General features: G+C 47.0%; 1 protein-coding gene across 1 annotated transcript in view; it reads right to left on the reverse strand.

Annotated features, from left to right (window-relative positions):
* The window catches only part of CFAP54 (cilia and flagella associated protein 54), a 616,124-nt gene that overhangs the window by 258,369 nt on the left and 340,198 nt on the right, over positions 1 to 17,557 (reverse strand). Inside the window, exon 35 of the mRNA XM_082253561.1 lies at positions 2,973 to 3,127. Coding sequence (XP_082109687.1) covers positions 2,973 to 3,127 — 155 coding nt within the window. The remainder of the gene's footprint in view (positions 1 to 2,972; positions 3,128 to 17,557) is intronic.

A 17,557-nucleotide genomic window follows, 5' to 3' on the forward strand; every position in this document is an offset into this window, starting at 1 on the left:
CGGCTGCTTCTGTCATATCATCAAAACCCACCAATGACCAGTGCCTCTGGAAGCCATGCATGCCTAGGCCATCACACTGCCTCCACAATGTATTACAGATGCTTTGGATCATGAGCTATTCCAAGCATTCTCCACACTTTTTTCTTCCCATCATTCTAGTACCGAATTATCTTAGTTTCATCCATCCAAAGAATGCTTTTCCAGAACTGGTTTGGCTTTTTTAGATGTTTTTGGCAACGTCTAATCAGGCTTTTCTATTCTTCAGACTTATGAATGGTTTGCACCTTGTGGTAAACCCTCCGTATTTGCTCTTGTGAAAACTTCTCTTGATTGTAGACTTTGACAATGATACGCTCACCTCTTGGAGAGTGTCGTTCACTTGTCTGGATATTGTAAAGGGGTTTTTCTTTGCCATAAAGAGAATCCTGCAATCATCTACCACTGTTGTCTTCCGTGTACGCCCAGGACTTTTTATGTTGCTGAGCTCACCAGTGCGTTCTTCCTTCCTCAGAATGTACCAAACTGTTGATTTGGCCACTCTTAAAGTTGCTGCAATCTCTCTGATGGATTTGTTTCATTTTTGAAGCCTTGCAATGGCCTGTATTACATGCATAGACAGCTCCTTTAAATGTATGATGTCGGTTCACAACAATAGATTCCAAATGCAAATCGACTCCAGACCTTTTACCTACCTAACTAATGAAGAAATAATGAAGTAGTAGCCCACACCTGGTCAAACAGCTTTTGATTCAATTGGATTTGGATGTTTATACCCTCAAATTAAACCTGAGATTTTGCCCTTTCAGCCCATATATAACTATAGTTTGAATATGTATTGGTAAATACCTGAAATAAACTAAAATTGTGCCTGTGTCCAAATATCTATGTACCTAACTGTATATCATAAGGGGCTTAAATAGCTAGAGGTGGGGAACAGCAGTACACTGATCTTCCCAGTGTGAGTACAAGTCTGATCATTGGAAGACAGGCAGGCTGTGCTCCTAGCACAGCCAGAAAACTGACCACTCTGGGATGAATATGCCTAGCATGGGCAATTTGAAATAGGAAAACAGGGGGACTGGCAGGGACATCAGGTATTTCACACAAAGGAAGCAATACAAAGAGAACAGGATTCCTTTCACCACACATCTATGGTACAACATACACATATCAGGAGTATGAAATGTTGGGGTAAGATATCCCTTAAGCTGTTAGTACATGAATACTGCTGCATAAGGTCTCATCTCACAGCCACCAAAACCCCCAACGGTTTGTGCACTTCCTTGTAGTGTAATGGTAAGTAGTACTACCTACCTCCATCCCACAATACAGTGTTATGTACCTGCACCACTAGGTCCAGGCAATGTCACAAGGAGGTCTATTCTTATGCAAATAACATCTTTAAGAAAGTCACCACTTGCATAATGTCAGAAAGCGCAAGGCAATGATGAGTTAGTACATGTTGACAGCTTATGATGTCAGCTATTTGCTGCTGCTATTAGCATTGTCTTTTTTATTATTTTAAAATAGTAAAAGCAGAAACAATAGTCATGAATTGTTTAGTGTCCAGGTTTCTTATAGAAATCTGTTAAATCTATTAGAAATACTTCTGCAAAATTCCCAGCTTCTGAGACAGGAAATTGGAACAAGTTTTATGGCCAAAGTTAGGGGCATTACAAACACAATGTACTGTCAAGCTTTGTGCTATGTGCTGGAATGTTGCTGAAGAGATTTGCTTTCATTGAGCCACAAGAGCATTACTGGGGCTATGCGGTGAAGTTGGGCTATCAGAACTGGCTTGCTGTTTTCTACCACTCTCCCTTCAGCACACTAATACTTGACTTGTTTTTGGCTTTATTCTGTCTGCTACCTGCCTTCTAACCTTTGGCTTACCTGACCATCTTCTGATTCTGTTACCCTATTCTGAAATTACCTACCATTCCCCTGGCAGATGACTTAGTGTCCTGGATGCTTGCAACAATTTGCTATTGTTTCTCCAGACTTTTAGCTAGTTTCTACCTGCACTGTACTTACAACAGTCCAGCCTGTATCAGCGATCACCAGTGGAGCTTCTACCTGGGGATTGTTCCATGGTCATCCAGTGGCACTGTGATACTATATTTCCAGGTGAGCTGAGCATCTCTCCCTGGTGGCATGGTGGATACATTTTTAATAAAGGAAGGAAGATTAGAACCTCTTAAGGCATTGCTTTCATTTGTGTGCTCAAACGAAAGATGTGCCTTTACTTCCTGCCCAGTTAATGGGTGTTAGACAGAAAGGAAACCCAACAAAAACATGTCCTCAACTGGAACCAGCATTTAACACCCCACAGAGGGTCACAAACTCCAAAAACATTGCTAAATTAGCTTCACATATATTACTTTAGCTTTTTTTCCAGAATGCTCCAAATTAGCCTTCAGGATTCTCCAAAAACCCATATGGCTAATGTAAGACAGGCATTTTGAATACTGTCTCTGACATCTAAAATGGTTCCATATTTCACTGATAATGTGTAACAACGTTACACAACTCAGACTAGTAAAATGTTACTGAAACATTTATACATTTTTTGAGATGTAAAAATTTGCTCATCTGATATCAGCCTTTATTTAACGCAAACTACATTTACACAATAAGGGAAACATTAGCACATTACCTAAAGTAATCAACTGGCAAATGGCTTTCATTTATTACATCATCAGCAATGTATAAATAAAAGTCATCTGTCAACTGCCTACAAATTGTGGGTTGTCGGAAGACACAACATTGTTTAAGTGATTTCAGCAGCAGCACATGGTGAAAAGCATGTCTTTTTTCAAAATGCTCGCTGCACAGTCACTTAAAAGTGAAGCTATTACACAGCCAATTTGCAATTCAATGGAGGCATTTTGAGAATGCAATTACAATCGTAATTAAATGCAAAAACACAGAATAATATTGGATATTGTAGTTGAATTTTATAAAGTGTTTACCCGTTAGCTTGGCATCTGGTGGAAGATCTAGTTTAAGTGAGGGATGAAGGTGACCTGGGCTAGACACTTGCTCATCCGCAGCTTTTGTTTCAGTTGCCATGACAACAGTGCCAGCATGATGCAAAGTGAATAATTCAGGATCTAGAAGTCTATAGCTGCACAAACACAGAAAAACACATGTATGGAACCAAAACAAATGTTAATTCCAAGCAATTAATTCAGTCACAACATAAAAAACAGACACTTTTCCACTTAACTAACAAGTTAAAACTAGAGAGCAGGTACATTTCAAGTGGGCTCCAAAAAAAAAAAAACCCCAGATATTTCAAAGAAGGATTCTTAATATACTTATCCTAATGTTTAATACAAGCTCTGGAGGCATTTCCAGGAACTGGAAGCTTTAGCCTGGAAGCAGATTGCTCTGTCTCAGTCTAGCTGCTGTTCTGTTATAGCATCATGTTGGTATTGTTTTAGAATTATGTTTATCAGTGTTATCCTGGGCATGCATTTCGATTTACTACTTGCTAAAACAGCCTTTTGCTTGTGTGTCCATGCATTGGGTTTCCCTTATGAGAGGAGTAACAAGCAAATGCAGTCTAAAGTCTCAGATGGACTTATTTTCACTGCTAGCCTGTGGAATCTCTTTGTTTTATCATCATTAAAAGCAACATGGTGAAACAATATAGTGATTTTACATGTAAAATGTCATTACGAAAGAGGAGTATACAGGCTTTCATACGCCGGCATGTTTTTAGGCTATGCCAAGGCAGATAAAGTCTAGTCAGACATAAAGCTTCTCATACAATGGCCAAAGTAAATGGGTTTATGAGAAAAATTGGCTCCAGTGGAAAACCGATATCTGACTGGATATGAACCAAGTGAGATGGAAAATCCAGCTGTACAAAGGCTGCATCTGGCAGTTTATGAAGTCATGGTATATCTGCTTCTATTGTCTCTTGTGCAATCCAGAGGCCCTGGTTTTGGTGCCAAATGGAAAGATCTTTTGGGATTGGAAATAAACCTTATGGCAAAGTTAGTTAAAATCCAGCTGCTGTGCCCTGTGTTTCTCCTGTTTGTTTTTACAGTCATCAGTAGCTAAAAGATATTAATTTAACACATATGTATATAAATATAATTTTTTATTGCTTTCCTAGTTATGTACTTTTCATTCAATAGCATACATGTGTCTCTGATATAATTTTACCTCATTAGCTGGATGTTTTGCAAGTAAGCCCTATGTGGGCAAGCATTTTGAACAAAAGGCATTTTAATAAAGCAAAACTAAACTAAAACTAATGAAAATAACTAAAAATAACATAAAAGTCCTCAGTGCCTTCTATCCAGCTTTCAATATATAGGACCAAGGTGCACATGTTCTATCTATTCATTAGTTTGCGTAGTACACACTATACGTTCAATAAACAAAAACTAAGATCAAGACTAACACCCCCTCTCCTCTCTCTAACCTATTCTGCAAGAAAATCATGCTTCTTATGCCTAGTGCACATGATAAGAATATCAGACAAATGATCATTTTCTTTTGCATGCTAGCTTCATATCAAAAACCAATAGAATAATAGAGTTACTACAGAATACGACTTCGGAAGTGATTTAATGTATTGTATTGTAATGTATTCTTTCATTTCCGAGCATGAGTGGTCTTGGTCACAAGATTTTTTTCATGCAAATACTATACTAATTACACGAAAATCATTTGTTTTGTTATCGTACAAGAAATAATGTGCATGTCCCTTCGGCTAATTTCACATGAACTGTCGTGATTGGCTCTCAAAAGCTGTGTACTAAAGATCAGATAATCAGACAATCGCTCTGAAAGTGGTACTTTTTATCCAATTTTCTCATCGTGTGTACTAGGCATTCTACTATCTAACAAAGGCTCTTGGCTCCCTCCAATTGCAGTCCCAGAGTTTCATCTGACAGTCAGTAGTGGGACAGGCAGTATCACTGCATCCACTTGAGCAGTAAATCACTAGATTTGTCTGTGCATAGATTCCATATTATGCTACAATAGAATACCAGGACCGGAGTCAAGGGGAGCATTCCACAGGAAAGAATAAAAAAGTTGATATTTGCAGACTAAGTTTAGATGGATGAGGATATGTTAGGATACAGGTTCACTTTAAAATCAAAGAATTGTATTAAATAAATCCCACCTCTAAAATATACATATATCTCCATTAATACACCTAAAAAATAAAAAAAATAAAAATAAATAAAATATAAAAAAGAATATGGAACTTGGAAAGTGGTAGGCTTTTTAATATAGATTCCAGTCTCTGGTGTTTCATTAAAAAAAAAAAAAAAAACTTCCTGTGAACTTCCTGCTTATGTTCATTTGAAAAGGGGTACAGAGAATCCCTTATAAATATAGTTTCAACAAAACTTAAGCAAATTTGCAAATTAATCAAAAACTTAAGCAAATTTTTTTTTTTAAATCAGGCAAAAACTTTATTAAAGATGTCAAACAAAACATCAACACACAAAAAAAAAAGAACAGAAATACAGAGTCCAGAACACGTACAATACTCAAGTGCATGAAAAAGCCCGCAGTAATAGCATACATGTTTACCAACATAAATCCCCATATGCGACAGGAAAAAATACAATAGTCCGACCCACCCCCACCAGATACAACAACCATAAGCAGAGCAGACATTGATCTCTCGTGTAACAATGGTCCCCGGGCCTCACCTCACCCCCGCCAGAAGATTGTTCAGGACCAACTCCACCGGGGCAAGCCCCGGCACAGCCAGCCAAGGAGCCCACAGGCGGTCAAATTTACCCACGCTGCCCCTATGTTGATATATATACTTCTCTAATCTAAGTGTGTCACCCATAGCCGCAACCCATTCCTTAACCAGTGGGGCTCTTGGTGAAATCCATCGCCTCAGTATCAATTTCCTTGCCTGAAACAGAGCTCGCCCGATGGCCTGCAGGGCCAGCTCCGGGGCCTGAACTCCACCAAGAACACCCAACAGACAAACCTTAGGGTCCTCCGGTAACGTAACCCCGAAGGCCCCCGAGAGCGTCGAGAGTACTCCCTTCCAATAGACATGAAGTTTGGGGCAGCGCCAAAGAAGATGCATTAAGTCTCCGTGGTCCCGCATTCATCGACCACAGGTGGGAGAATCTCTCCTCCCCATCCTGAACAGCCGGGCTGGTGTGTAATGAGTCCTGTACAAAATGTAGAGTTGAGACAATCTCTGAGCCACATTCAGAGAGCTCAGCTGCACAGCCTGTAGAGCCTCCTCCCATTGTTCATCCTCAAATACCCCCACATCCGCCTCCCACCGGGGAACCACTCGAAGGGGGTGCCGATCCATGAAGGAGCTCATTAGGAGGGAATAGCAATGGGAAATAAACCCCTTAAAATCAGAAACCGTAGACATAAAGTGAAATATCGGGGCGGGAAAGTGAGTCCAAAGATCATCCCCCCCCTGGGCCTTAACGGCATGCGCCAACTGTACATAAATAAAAGTGCATGGACTTGGGGAGACGAAATTCCTCCCGAAGTGCAGCAAAAGATCTGAGCACCCCACCGTTGAATATATGGGTCATATGAGAGATGCCATGTCCCAGCCACTTAGCCCCGTACAGCAATCCAGCCAGCTCCGGGTATCTGGCATTCTTCCAGATAGGGCTATAGTCCGTATATCCCAATACCTGCTGCAGCTGACGAGCCTTGTTCCAGGTCTTTTGCATAAGGACATAGGTTGGATAGCGCTTACTAGACTTCCCGAATCGCAAGGATTCCAATTGGGCCGCCACATCTCCCCTGCCCACAATGTGGGCCACAAGGCCTGCAATTGACCCCTCTCCCTTCTCACTCATTACCCGTGCAATATGCTGAAGTTGGGAGGCTAAGTAGTACAGCCAGGGATTTGGAACTGCTAGACCCCCAAGCTCCTTAGGTCGCTGAAGGTGCTCCAACTTTATACGAGGGCTCTTGCTCAGCCACAGAAATGATCTAAAAATGGTGTTGACAATCTGGAACAGCCTTAGGGGGATCACGACCGGGGAGTTGTGAAGGGCGTAGAGCAGCTGGGGCATGAGAATCATTTTTATGAGGTTGGCCCTGCCCACCAGTGACATGCGCAACCTCGACCAGACCTTTATCTTATCCCTAAAGCGGGCGAGGAGGGGAGATAGGTTAAGACGGGCAAAGTCTAAGGGCTGTGGGGTCACCTGCACCCCCAAGTAACGAAACTCAGTGGAGACAGGAATTCCCGTTACCCCCACTTCCTGGGAACCCTCGGGATCATCGAGCAGCATCAAGGAGGATTTGGACCAATTAATAAGCAGGCCCGAAAACGAGCCAAACGTAGTAATAACCTCCATAGCCTCCTTCAGAGAACCAGAGGTATCACCTAACAGAAGCATGGTATCATCCGCGTATAGCATGATCTTTTCCTCCAAGGGGCCGTATCGGAATCCCACTATGTTTGGACCTAATCAGGGCAGCTAGAGGCTCTATCGCCAGGGCAAAGATTAAGGGGGACAGGGGGCACCCCTGCCTAGTTCCCCTAAACAGGGAGAAGGGATGGGACACCCCACCACCCTCCCGGATAGCGGCCACCGGGGCCTGGTACAGCAGTTTTACCCATGAAATAAAGTTCTCACCAAAGCCAAACTTGGACATGACCACCCACAAGTAGTCCCACTCTACACTGTCAAATGCCTTTTGCGCATCGAGTGAGAGCAATGCCCTACTGCCCCCATTGTCCGCCGGGGATTGTATGTTCAGGAATAAGCGGCGCAGGTTAATGGACGTCGACTTGTGCGGCATAAAGCCCGATTGATCAGCATGTACAATGGAAGCAACTACCCGGTTGAGTCGCAGAGCAAGAGCCTTCGCCAGGATCTTAATGTCACTCTGCAGGAGCGAGATAGGACGGTAGGACCCGGGGTCCAGACCGTCCTTCCCCGGCTTCAAGAGGAGGATAACATTAGCCCTACACATAGAAGGCGGCAACCTCATATTCCGCTTGGCCTCCAAAAAGGCCTCCAGAAGATGCGGCAACGTCTCTGTCAGGATCTGTGTCATTACATGGGTCACCTGCTGGTGGCACTGTTGTTCCTGGAACTGAGGGGCGCAGTTCCAGGGCCCACCAGCGGGTGTCTCCCAACAGCTGGACTGTTCTTTTAATTAAGCTGCACCTGAGGAGGACTGCTGAGGGAATATAAGCCCGCCCTTCACTGAGGCTCAGTGCTTCAGTATTTTCTCTGCTAGCCGTGTCCCTGTCTGAACCTGTATCCTGAAACCTGTATCCTGAAACCTGTATCCTGAAACCTGTATCCTGATCCTGAGTCCTGTTCCCTGCATCCTGCTTCCTGTACCTGGCTCCCTGCTTTCCTTGTCTCCTGTCCCTGTCCTGTCCTGCTATTGTTTGCTCCATCCCTTTGTATATAGTTTGTTAGGTTCTATTGGGGTTTTGTACTGTTATCATTTATATTTTGTTTACTTGTTTATGGTCACTGGTGTTGGTATTGGAGTGTGTCATTTTGCTTAATAAACTTATTTACATCTTTATCCATCTGGGTCCTGATTCCTTGGTGCAGCCAACTGATCTGATCACCCTTGCTGGATGCCTGCATGTGGTATCCCTGACAGAATACTGAAGCCACTAACGATCAGATCGGTTGCACCTGGGAATTAGGAATTTTCTGGTTGTTGCAAGATGCAGTCAGAGGAGGTCTTTTATTTTTCTTTGCTTGTAACAGAAGACAGGGAATATTGTCGCCAAATTTTGAAAACTTACACTAGCGAGCAGTTGTTGGAATGCATCCGTCTGGCCCACTCGTTTGTTGACAAAGGCAGAGTTTTGTTCAAAGAGATTCAGCCACTTATTCAGCTCTGTGCAGAGTTGGCTTTATCTAATACCCCTAAGGGTGGTGATGATTATTCTCCTCCTTTTAGTGTCTCTCAGGTGGTATCTCTTGTGTGGCTCTTGGAAGATGATAAACCCTATTTTATTGAACATTATTCAGTGTATTCTCCAGAGGCCCTGTTGGATTGCATGAATGCTGTATATTCTCTAATCAGACAAGGGGGTTGTAAATTGAGTTTTGTTCAGGCCTTATTGCAAACCTGGTCAGATCTTTCCAATTTAGCATCAGCTAACTCACACCAATCCACTTCTGCCTCTGGACACCAGTTTTCTCAAAGTTTATCCTCTCCGTTACCCGTAGCAACCACAGCTGCAGTTAGGTATGGTTTGCTTTCCACTGCTTGTTCATATCCTGGCTTAACGAGTTGCACTTTTCCTGCATTTAACTCTGTGAAAACTTCCTCTACTACTCTGTTGCCTCTAGCAACCTCTCAGAAATTCTCCTCTGTAACTGTCTCTCCTTTTCCACCATCTCCCAATACTGCCATTTCGCTTCCATCTACTTCACAATCTATTCATAGCCCTGCAACCACTAGCAAGATTTCTGTATCTAAACCTAAAAAGAAAAGGAGATTTTTCCCAACACATACAATTATACCTGTTACCCAGCCTGCTGATCCAGTGCCCGCTGATCTGGTGCCTCCTACTGAGCCTGTTGATCCAGTGCCCACTGATCCGGTGCCTCCTACTGAGCCTGCTGATCCAGTGCCCGCTGTTCTGATGCCTGTTGTTCCAGTGCCTGCTGATCCAGTGCCCACTGATCCGGTGCCTCCTACTGAGCCTGCTGATCCAGTGCCCACTGTTCTGATGCCTGCTGTTCCAGTGCCCGCTGATCTGGTGCCTCCTACTGAGCCCGCTGATCCAGTACCTGCTGTTCTGGTGCCCGCTGATCCGGTGCCTCCTACTGAGCCTGCTGATCCAGTGCCCACTGATCCGTTGCCTTCTACTGAGCCTGCTGATCCAGTGCCCGCTGTTCTGATGCCTGTTGTTCCAGTGCCCGCTGATCCAGTGCCCACTGATATGGTGCCTCCTACTGAGCCTGCTGATCCAGTGCCCACTGTTCTGATGCCTGCTGTTACAGTGCCCGCTGATCTGGTGCCTCCTACTGAGCCTGCTGATCCAGTGCCTGCTGTTCTGATGCCTTCTGATCCAGTGCCCGCTGATCTGGTGCCTCTTACTGAGCCTGTTGATCCAGTGCCTGCTGTTCTGATGCCTGCTGATCCAGTGCCCGCTGATCTGGTGCCTCTTACTGAGCCTGTTGATCCAGTGCCCACTGATCCGGTGCCTCCTACTGAGCCTGCTGATCCAGTGCCCACTGTTCTGATGCCTGCTGTTCCAGTGCCCGCTGATCTGGTGCCTCCTACTGAGCCCGCTGATCCAGTGCCTGCTGTTCCGGTGCCCGCTGATCCAGTGCCTCCTACTGAGCCTGCTGACCCAGTGCCCACTGATCCGGTACCTTCTACTGAGCCTGCTGATCCAGTGCCCGCTGTTCTGACGCCTGTTGTTCCAGTGCCCACTGATCCGGTGCCTCCTACTGAGCCTGCTGATCCAGTGCCCACTGTTCTGATGCCTGCTGTTACAGTGCCCGCTTGTCTGGTGCCTCCGACTGAGCCTGCTGATCCAGTGCCTGCTGTTCTGATGCCTGCTGATCCAGTGCCCGCTGATCTGGTGCCTCTTAATGAGCCTGTTGATCCAGTGCCCACTGATCCGGTGCCTCCTACTGAGCCTGCTGATCCAGTGCTCGCTGTTCTGATGCCTGTTGTTCCAGTGCCCGCTGATCCAGTGCCCACTGATCCGGTGCCTCCTACTGAGCCTGCTGATCCAGTGCCCACTGTTCTGATGCCTGCTGTTCCAGTGCCCGCTCATCTGGTGCCTCCTACTGAGCCCGCTGATCCAGTGCCTTCTATTCCGGTGCCCTCTGATCCAGTGCCTCCTACTGAGCCTGCTGATCCAGTGCCCTTTGATCCGGTGCCTTCTACTGAGCCTGCTGATCCAGTGCCCGCTGTTCTGATGCCTGTTGTTCCAGTGCCCACTGATCCGGTGCCTCCTACTGAGCCTGCTGATCCAGTGCCTGCTGTTACATTGCCCACTGATCTGGTGCCTTCTACTGAGCCTGCTGATCCAGTGCCCACTGATCCGGTGCCTCCTACTGAGCCTGCTGATCCAGTGCCTGCTGTTCTGGTGCCCGCTGTTCTGGTGACCACTACCCAGTCTGCTGACCCAGTGCTTGCTGTTCCAGTGCCCGCTGACCCAGTGCCTGCTGATCCGGTGTCTCTTACTCAGCCCGCTGATCCGGTGCCAGCTGATCCCGTGCCCGCTGTTCTGGTGACCACTACTGTGCCTGCTGATCCTGTGCCTGCTGATCCTGTGCCTGCTGATCATGTGCCTGCTGATCCTGTGCCTGCTGATCCTTTGCCTGCTGACCCAGTGCTTGCTGTTCCAGTGCCCGCTGACCCAGTGCTTTCTGTTCCGGTGCCTGCTGACCCAGTGTTTGCTGATCCAGTGCCTGCTGAGCCACGGTCTGCCGCCCTGTTTGATGTGCCACTGTCTGTTGCCCAGCCTGGTGTGCCACTGCCGGATATCCTGCATGCCGCTGGCGCTCCCCTGCTTGATGTCCAGCTTGCCTTCAGTCCCAGTGTTGGGACATGTGTTGCAATGAGGGCAGGTGTATCCCTAATGTTACGCCTCTTCAGGAACTTGACCTGTGGGGTGCCAAGACGGCTTCCAGACCCTGGTGGTGGGGCGCATGATCAATTGCTGGACTCTGGTGGCACGCCTTCCGGCAAGTTAAAGGACTTTGGCCTAGAGAGTGCTAGAAGACCCGCAGACATGGAGGGGAGACCTTTTTGGACTTTTGGGGTAGAAGCACAATGGAGCGTCCGGAGGCCGCTCCTTAAAGGGGGGGAACTGTCAGGATCTGTGTCATTACATGGGTCACCTGCTGGTGGCACTGTTGTTCCTGGAACTGAGGGGCGCAGTTCCAGGGCCCACCAGCGGGTGTCTCCCAGCAGCTGGACTGTTCTTTTAATTAAGCTGCACCTGAGGAGGACTGCTGAGGGAATATAAGCCCGCCCTTCACTGAGGCTCAGTGCTTCAGTATTTTCTCTGCTAGCCGTGTCCCTGTCTGAACCTGTATCCTGAAACCTGTATCCTGAAACCTGTATCCTGAAACCTGTATCCTGATCCTGAGTCCTGTTCCCTGCATCCTGCTTCCTGTACCTGGCTCCCTGCTTTCCTTGTCTCCTGTCCCTGTCCTGTCCTGCTATTGTTTGCTCCATCCCTTTGTATATAGTTTGTTAGGTTCTATTGGGGTTTTGTACTGTTATCATTTATATTTTGTTTACTTGTTTATGGTCACTGGTGTTGGTATTGGAGTGTGTCATTTTGCTTAATAAACTTATTTACATCTTTATCCATCTGGGTCCTGATTCCTTGGTGCAGCCAACTGATCTGATCACCCTTGCTGGATGCCTGCATGTGGTATCCCTGACAGTCTCCTCCGCATACTCCTTGTATACCTCCATTGGCAGCCCATCCTCCCCCGGAGCTTTACAGTTAGGGAAGGAAGCCGACGCAGTCTGAAGCTCCTTCAGGGTAAGGGGAGTCTCCAGTTCAGCTCTCTCCAGATCTGACAAGCAGGGCAGGGAGATGGCATCTACATACTCCGAGAGTTCAGCAGCAGTGTGTCCCTGTCTAGACTGGTATAGGGTAGCGTAAAATGCCCTCAACACCTCCATAACCCGATCCGGGGTGTTCACGACCCGGCCCCCATCACCCATGAGTGCCCCAATGGACGGCGACGTTTGATGAGAGTGGGCAATCCTGGCCAACAACCTGCCCGTGGTTTCCCCCTCCTCATAGTACGCCTGCCGTTGAAAGAACCTCCTACGTTCAGCCCCAGAGGAATTAATACGAACCAGAGCCTCCTGAGCAGCCAGCCAGCCCTCTCGGTTAGTCTTAGATGGGTCCGCAATATAGCGGGCCTCCAGCTGAGTCGCCAAACCCTCAGCCTGCTCCCCCAGAGCCGCCGTGTTCCTCTTGATGGCCTGTACCTCCCTGATGAATAAACCCCGTAGATAGGCCTTAAAAGCTTCCCACTGTACACCCCGCTCCCCGCAGCATCATGTACCTGCCAGAACTCCCGCATAGCCTCTCTAAGCCTATCATGTGAGGGGAACAAGTGCAACCAGAAGGCATTACGTTTCCACGGCGCCCTCTGCAGGGTAGCGGAGGGGCGCACAGCTAGACACAGCACCAGAGGAGAATGATCTGAGACACCCCTGGGGGCATAATCAACCTTGTCAACATATCTAATGGCAGAGGAGGAGCAGAGGCACAAATCGATACGTGATAAAGAGGTGTGGGTTTTAGAAAAGCAGGAGAAGACCCTGGTCCCCGGGTTGCGGAGTCGCCAGATGTCCGTCCAACCCACTTCCTCAGCGAATTTCGCCAAGGCCGATCGGCCCATGCCTCCACTCCCCAGTGCAGAAGAATGTCGGTCCAGCTGAGCGTCCAATACACAATTAAAGTCCCCCAGTACATAGACCGGAACCTCCGGGTGGCTCAGAGTATAGGATACAAGCTGGCGAAGGACCTCCCCATGGAACGGGGGCGGAATATAAATAAAGGCCAGAATACAGTGTAAGGTATACAATTTACAGTATATAAATACAAACCGTCCCTCCCTGTCAACTAGACTATGATGTTCCTGAAAGTCAAGGGACCGATGGACTAACACCTTCACCCCACGAGAGTAGGAGGTGTGCGTGGAGTGGTATTCCCAGCCCGCCCAGGCATAATGCAACCAGGATCGCGACTCAGCATCCAAGTGAGTCTCCTGTAACGAACAGATGGCTGGAAAATGCCTGCGCAGGGTCGAGGAAACCATGGAACGCTTAAGTGGGTCCCTCAGCCCCCTAACATTCCAGGAAATAACCGGGACAGCCGTCATGGTGGGCGACAGAGCAGCACAAGCCCCGGCGGGGCTGGGACACCGATCAGCGGACATCGCACAAGATAGGGTACAAAATAGGGGTCTTGGCTATCACCAGTTAAACATACAGTAAAGGTACAATTCGGACTCCAATTCAGGGAGGTCAACAGGACCTTCCAACTAAACAGTGCAAAAAACCGAGCACCGTGCCGAGGGCGCCCCAACCGGCCACAGAGAGTCCAACTGCCAAGGCCCTCGGACACCGGTGTCGCAGACATAGTCCCTGGGGAGCACCCCAGCTCAGCCTCCCCTCCCGTGTAGAGGACAACAGGTCTCATCCACACTGGTGAGGAAGTCAAATACTGTCCAAGAGGGGATGAGAAAAATTACCCCCCACAGAAAAATAAAAAAGGGAGGTGAAGGAGAAGGAAAAAAAAAAACATCCAAAAAGGGGGAAATAAGTCACAAGTACTTACAGGAACCCAAGTTTCTGCGGAATGGACAGAACCTTACAGCTCCAAGCTAGCAAACAGTAGTTCGAGTCCCAACGGTCTCCAGGATATTAGCACCTGCAAAACAGGGGTAGAACAGGGGAAGGGAAAAACAAAAACAGGGGGTAGCAGGAGAGAGGAAAAAATCACAGGTACTTCCATCTCCAGGCTGGGGGCAGGGCCCCCCAAACAGCATCCACCGGGTCATCATCGCAAAAGGGCACCGGAGAAGAATCTTCAGGCCACACCATCTTCCGGAGGCAGCTGACGAGGACGAAGGGAATGCTCATTGTGGTCAATCCACGAGGAAGCTTCCGACGGATCCTCAAAGAAATGATGTTGACCCCCAGAAATAATACGGAGCTTCACAGGATACAGCATGGCATAAGAGGCATGTAGTTTCTGCAGACGCTGTTTGACCGCGAAGAATTTCGCCCTGCTCCTCTGCACTTCAGCGGAGAAATCCGGGTAAAACGAGACCCGCACCCCATTGTACTGTATATCTCGCCGCTCTCTCGCCAGTCTCAGGATAGTCTCTTTGTCTCTATAATTAAGCAAGCGGGCAAGCATGGTCCTTGGCGGGCGGCCCGGTTGCAGGGGACGAGGGGGAACCCTGTGGGCCCTCTCAACGGCATAAAGAGGGGAGAAGGCATCCCCACCAAAGGTTTCTCTGAGCCAAGAGTCCACAAAGTCCGTGGGGTCTCTCCCCTCCACTTTCTCAGGCAGACCCACAATGCGAACATTGTTCCGCCGAAGGGGGTTCTCAACATCCTCAGCCCGCTGTTCTAGGGCCCTGGTCATGCCAGCAGTATGGCGGGACTCCCTGGTCAGGGGGGGTAGCTGGTCCTCCAAGTCACTCACTCTCCCCTCCACAGCCGTGGTGCGCTCCCTGACCTTCTGGAGGTCTTGCCGAAGAAGGAACACCGCTTCTGTCAGGCCCCCAAATTGCTTTTTGAGGTGGTCTACATTGGCGTTGCATCTGTTAACTGCCCGCAGGATATCTGCAAGGGTGGGCTGCTCCTCCACTTCCCCGTCACCCTGCTCCATCTCCTCCTCACCCTCAACAGCACAGTCTTCCACTCCAGGGCCACCCACACCCGGGCTGACAGGGCCAGAAGCACCCGCACTGGTACTGGCGTTTGGGGGTCTCCCTTTCCCCACCGAGCCAGGGGACTTCTGTGCATAGTAGCGCATATCGCGCTGCGGCTCTTTGGGTGGATTTTTCAGGGGCTTGGTGGACTTACTGGAGGTGGCGGGCTTCTCGGAGCCTCTCGTCCGCTGCGGCAGGCCGTGCGCGGCGCCATCTTGGGGCCCAGACATCCCGGAGTTCTCCCGCAATTTGCGGCGGCGCATCGCCCGAAGGCCAGCCGGAGGGATCACAGGCGTGTGCCTGACGGTACAAGGATGCCGTCGGTACCCGGTGAGCAGCGTAGGAGACCGGGGAAAGGATCGGTGTACGGATCAGAGCGGGAGCTCAGTGAGATGCGTCCTCTCACATGCCGTTCCTGGCCACGCCCCCTAAGCAAATTTTTAAAACTTAAAATTTAAGCAAAACTTTTTATCATTTATATTTAAAAAAAGTAAAGAAAAAGTGTTTAAAGAAAAAAGCAAGTGGCTCGGAAATCCTGATGTCATTTTGGATCATATGTATTTGTTTTTTTCACTGAGATATGACTTTAAAAGCTTATACACAATTCACCAATAAATGTCCTGAAAACAAGTCTATGTAAAGCAAACTTTGGAAAAATCTAGTGAACTTAAATTGCTTTCTTTTCCTGAAACGTGATGCCTCACTGTATAGTTGAGGCAATTTTTAGATATATTATATTCTATGTTCTAACCCATGTAAAAGTTAAAAGAAAATGAATACGATAAATGTATTGCCACCTGCATCCACAAATTTGATTTAGGCAACTTGTCCAGATACAGAAGTTTAAGTAGGATTCCAGTTAAAAATCAAATTCTACCCTTGCCTAATATGTTTAACAACTTGACGACCAAGCCTTTTCTGGCACCTTTTGTTTACAAGATTAAATCAATATTTTTTGCTAGAAAATTACTTATAACCCCAAAACATTATTTATTTATTTATTTAGCAGAGATCCTAGGGAATAAAATGGCGATCATTGCAGTTTTTTATGTCACACGGTGTTTGCGCAGAGGTTTTTCAAACACAATATTTTGAGGAGAAAAATTCATTTTAATTAATTTAAAAATAAACAAAACACAATACATAAAACAAATGTTTGTATAATATAAAATATGATGTTAAGACAAGTAAATAGATACCTAACATGTTACACTTTAAAACTACAAAAAAAAACAATACTGGGGTAATGGCTGATATATTCAGCCGTAATCCCAGTAAACAACTTGCAAACCACAACGTATATAGGACAAATTTTTTTATATTATGCACTTTCTTATTTACTGATTGTCTAGATTAGAAACAACAGTCTAACCTAGACAATCTGTAATCCCCTGGTGTCAGGAAAGGGCTCACCTGCTGGTGGAACTGTGGCTCCCAGATCCATATGATGCAGTTCCAGCGTCCACCAGTGGGTGTCTCTCAGCAGCCAGAAACTCATTTCATTAGTCATCTCCTGAAGCTCATTGCAGGAAGTATACGTATAAGTCATGTCTGTCCTTTTATTGTTGCCTTGGTGTTGCCTCCATGTGCCCCTGACCTGCGTTCCAGTGTTCCTGTATCTTGCATCCTGCTTCCTCTTCCTGTTCCCCGATCCCAACCCTGTGGCCTGATCCCCTCCCTCCTGCTCTCACCATCTCCTGTTACCCTCTCCCTGTCCTGTCTTGCTCCCAGCTCCCTCTGCTTGATCTCCCATGCATGACCCTGGCTCTGTTATGACTACTGTGTGAAAGTTAACTTATAACAGCGCTAGCAAAAAAAAACATAAAGATAAAGTGCAAGTGCAAAAACACTGTTAACAATTAAATATTTCCTGTATAAACAATAATATTGTAAACTATGAAAAGTCCTTCTTTTTTTGTGCAATGGTTAATAAAGTGCTCAAGTGAAAATCCTTAATCCTTGGTGCAAATATTAAATAAGGTGCTCGAGTGCAAAAACGATCCAATCAGACAAAGGTGCTCCAGTGAGTGACCCTCCAGGTCCCCTACTCACCACAATTAAAATATGTCAGCGCATGAAGGAATCTAATGCTGCTTTGCGGCAACCGAGCTCCAATATTAGTTCCAAGGGATAGGATGGACCTTTGATGGAATCGCTCCAAG

This window comes from Pelophylax lessonae, assembly GCF_965119305.1.
Source record: "Pelophylax lessonae genome assembly, chromosome: 4".
Lineage (NCBI taxonomy): Eukaryota > Metazoa > Chordata > Amphibia > Anura > Ranidae > Pelophylax > Pelophylax lessonae.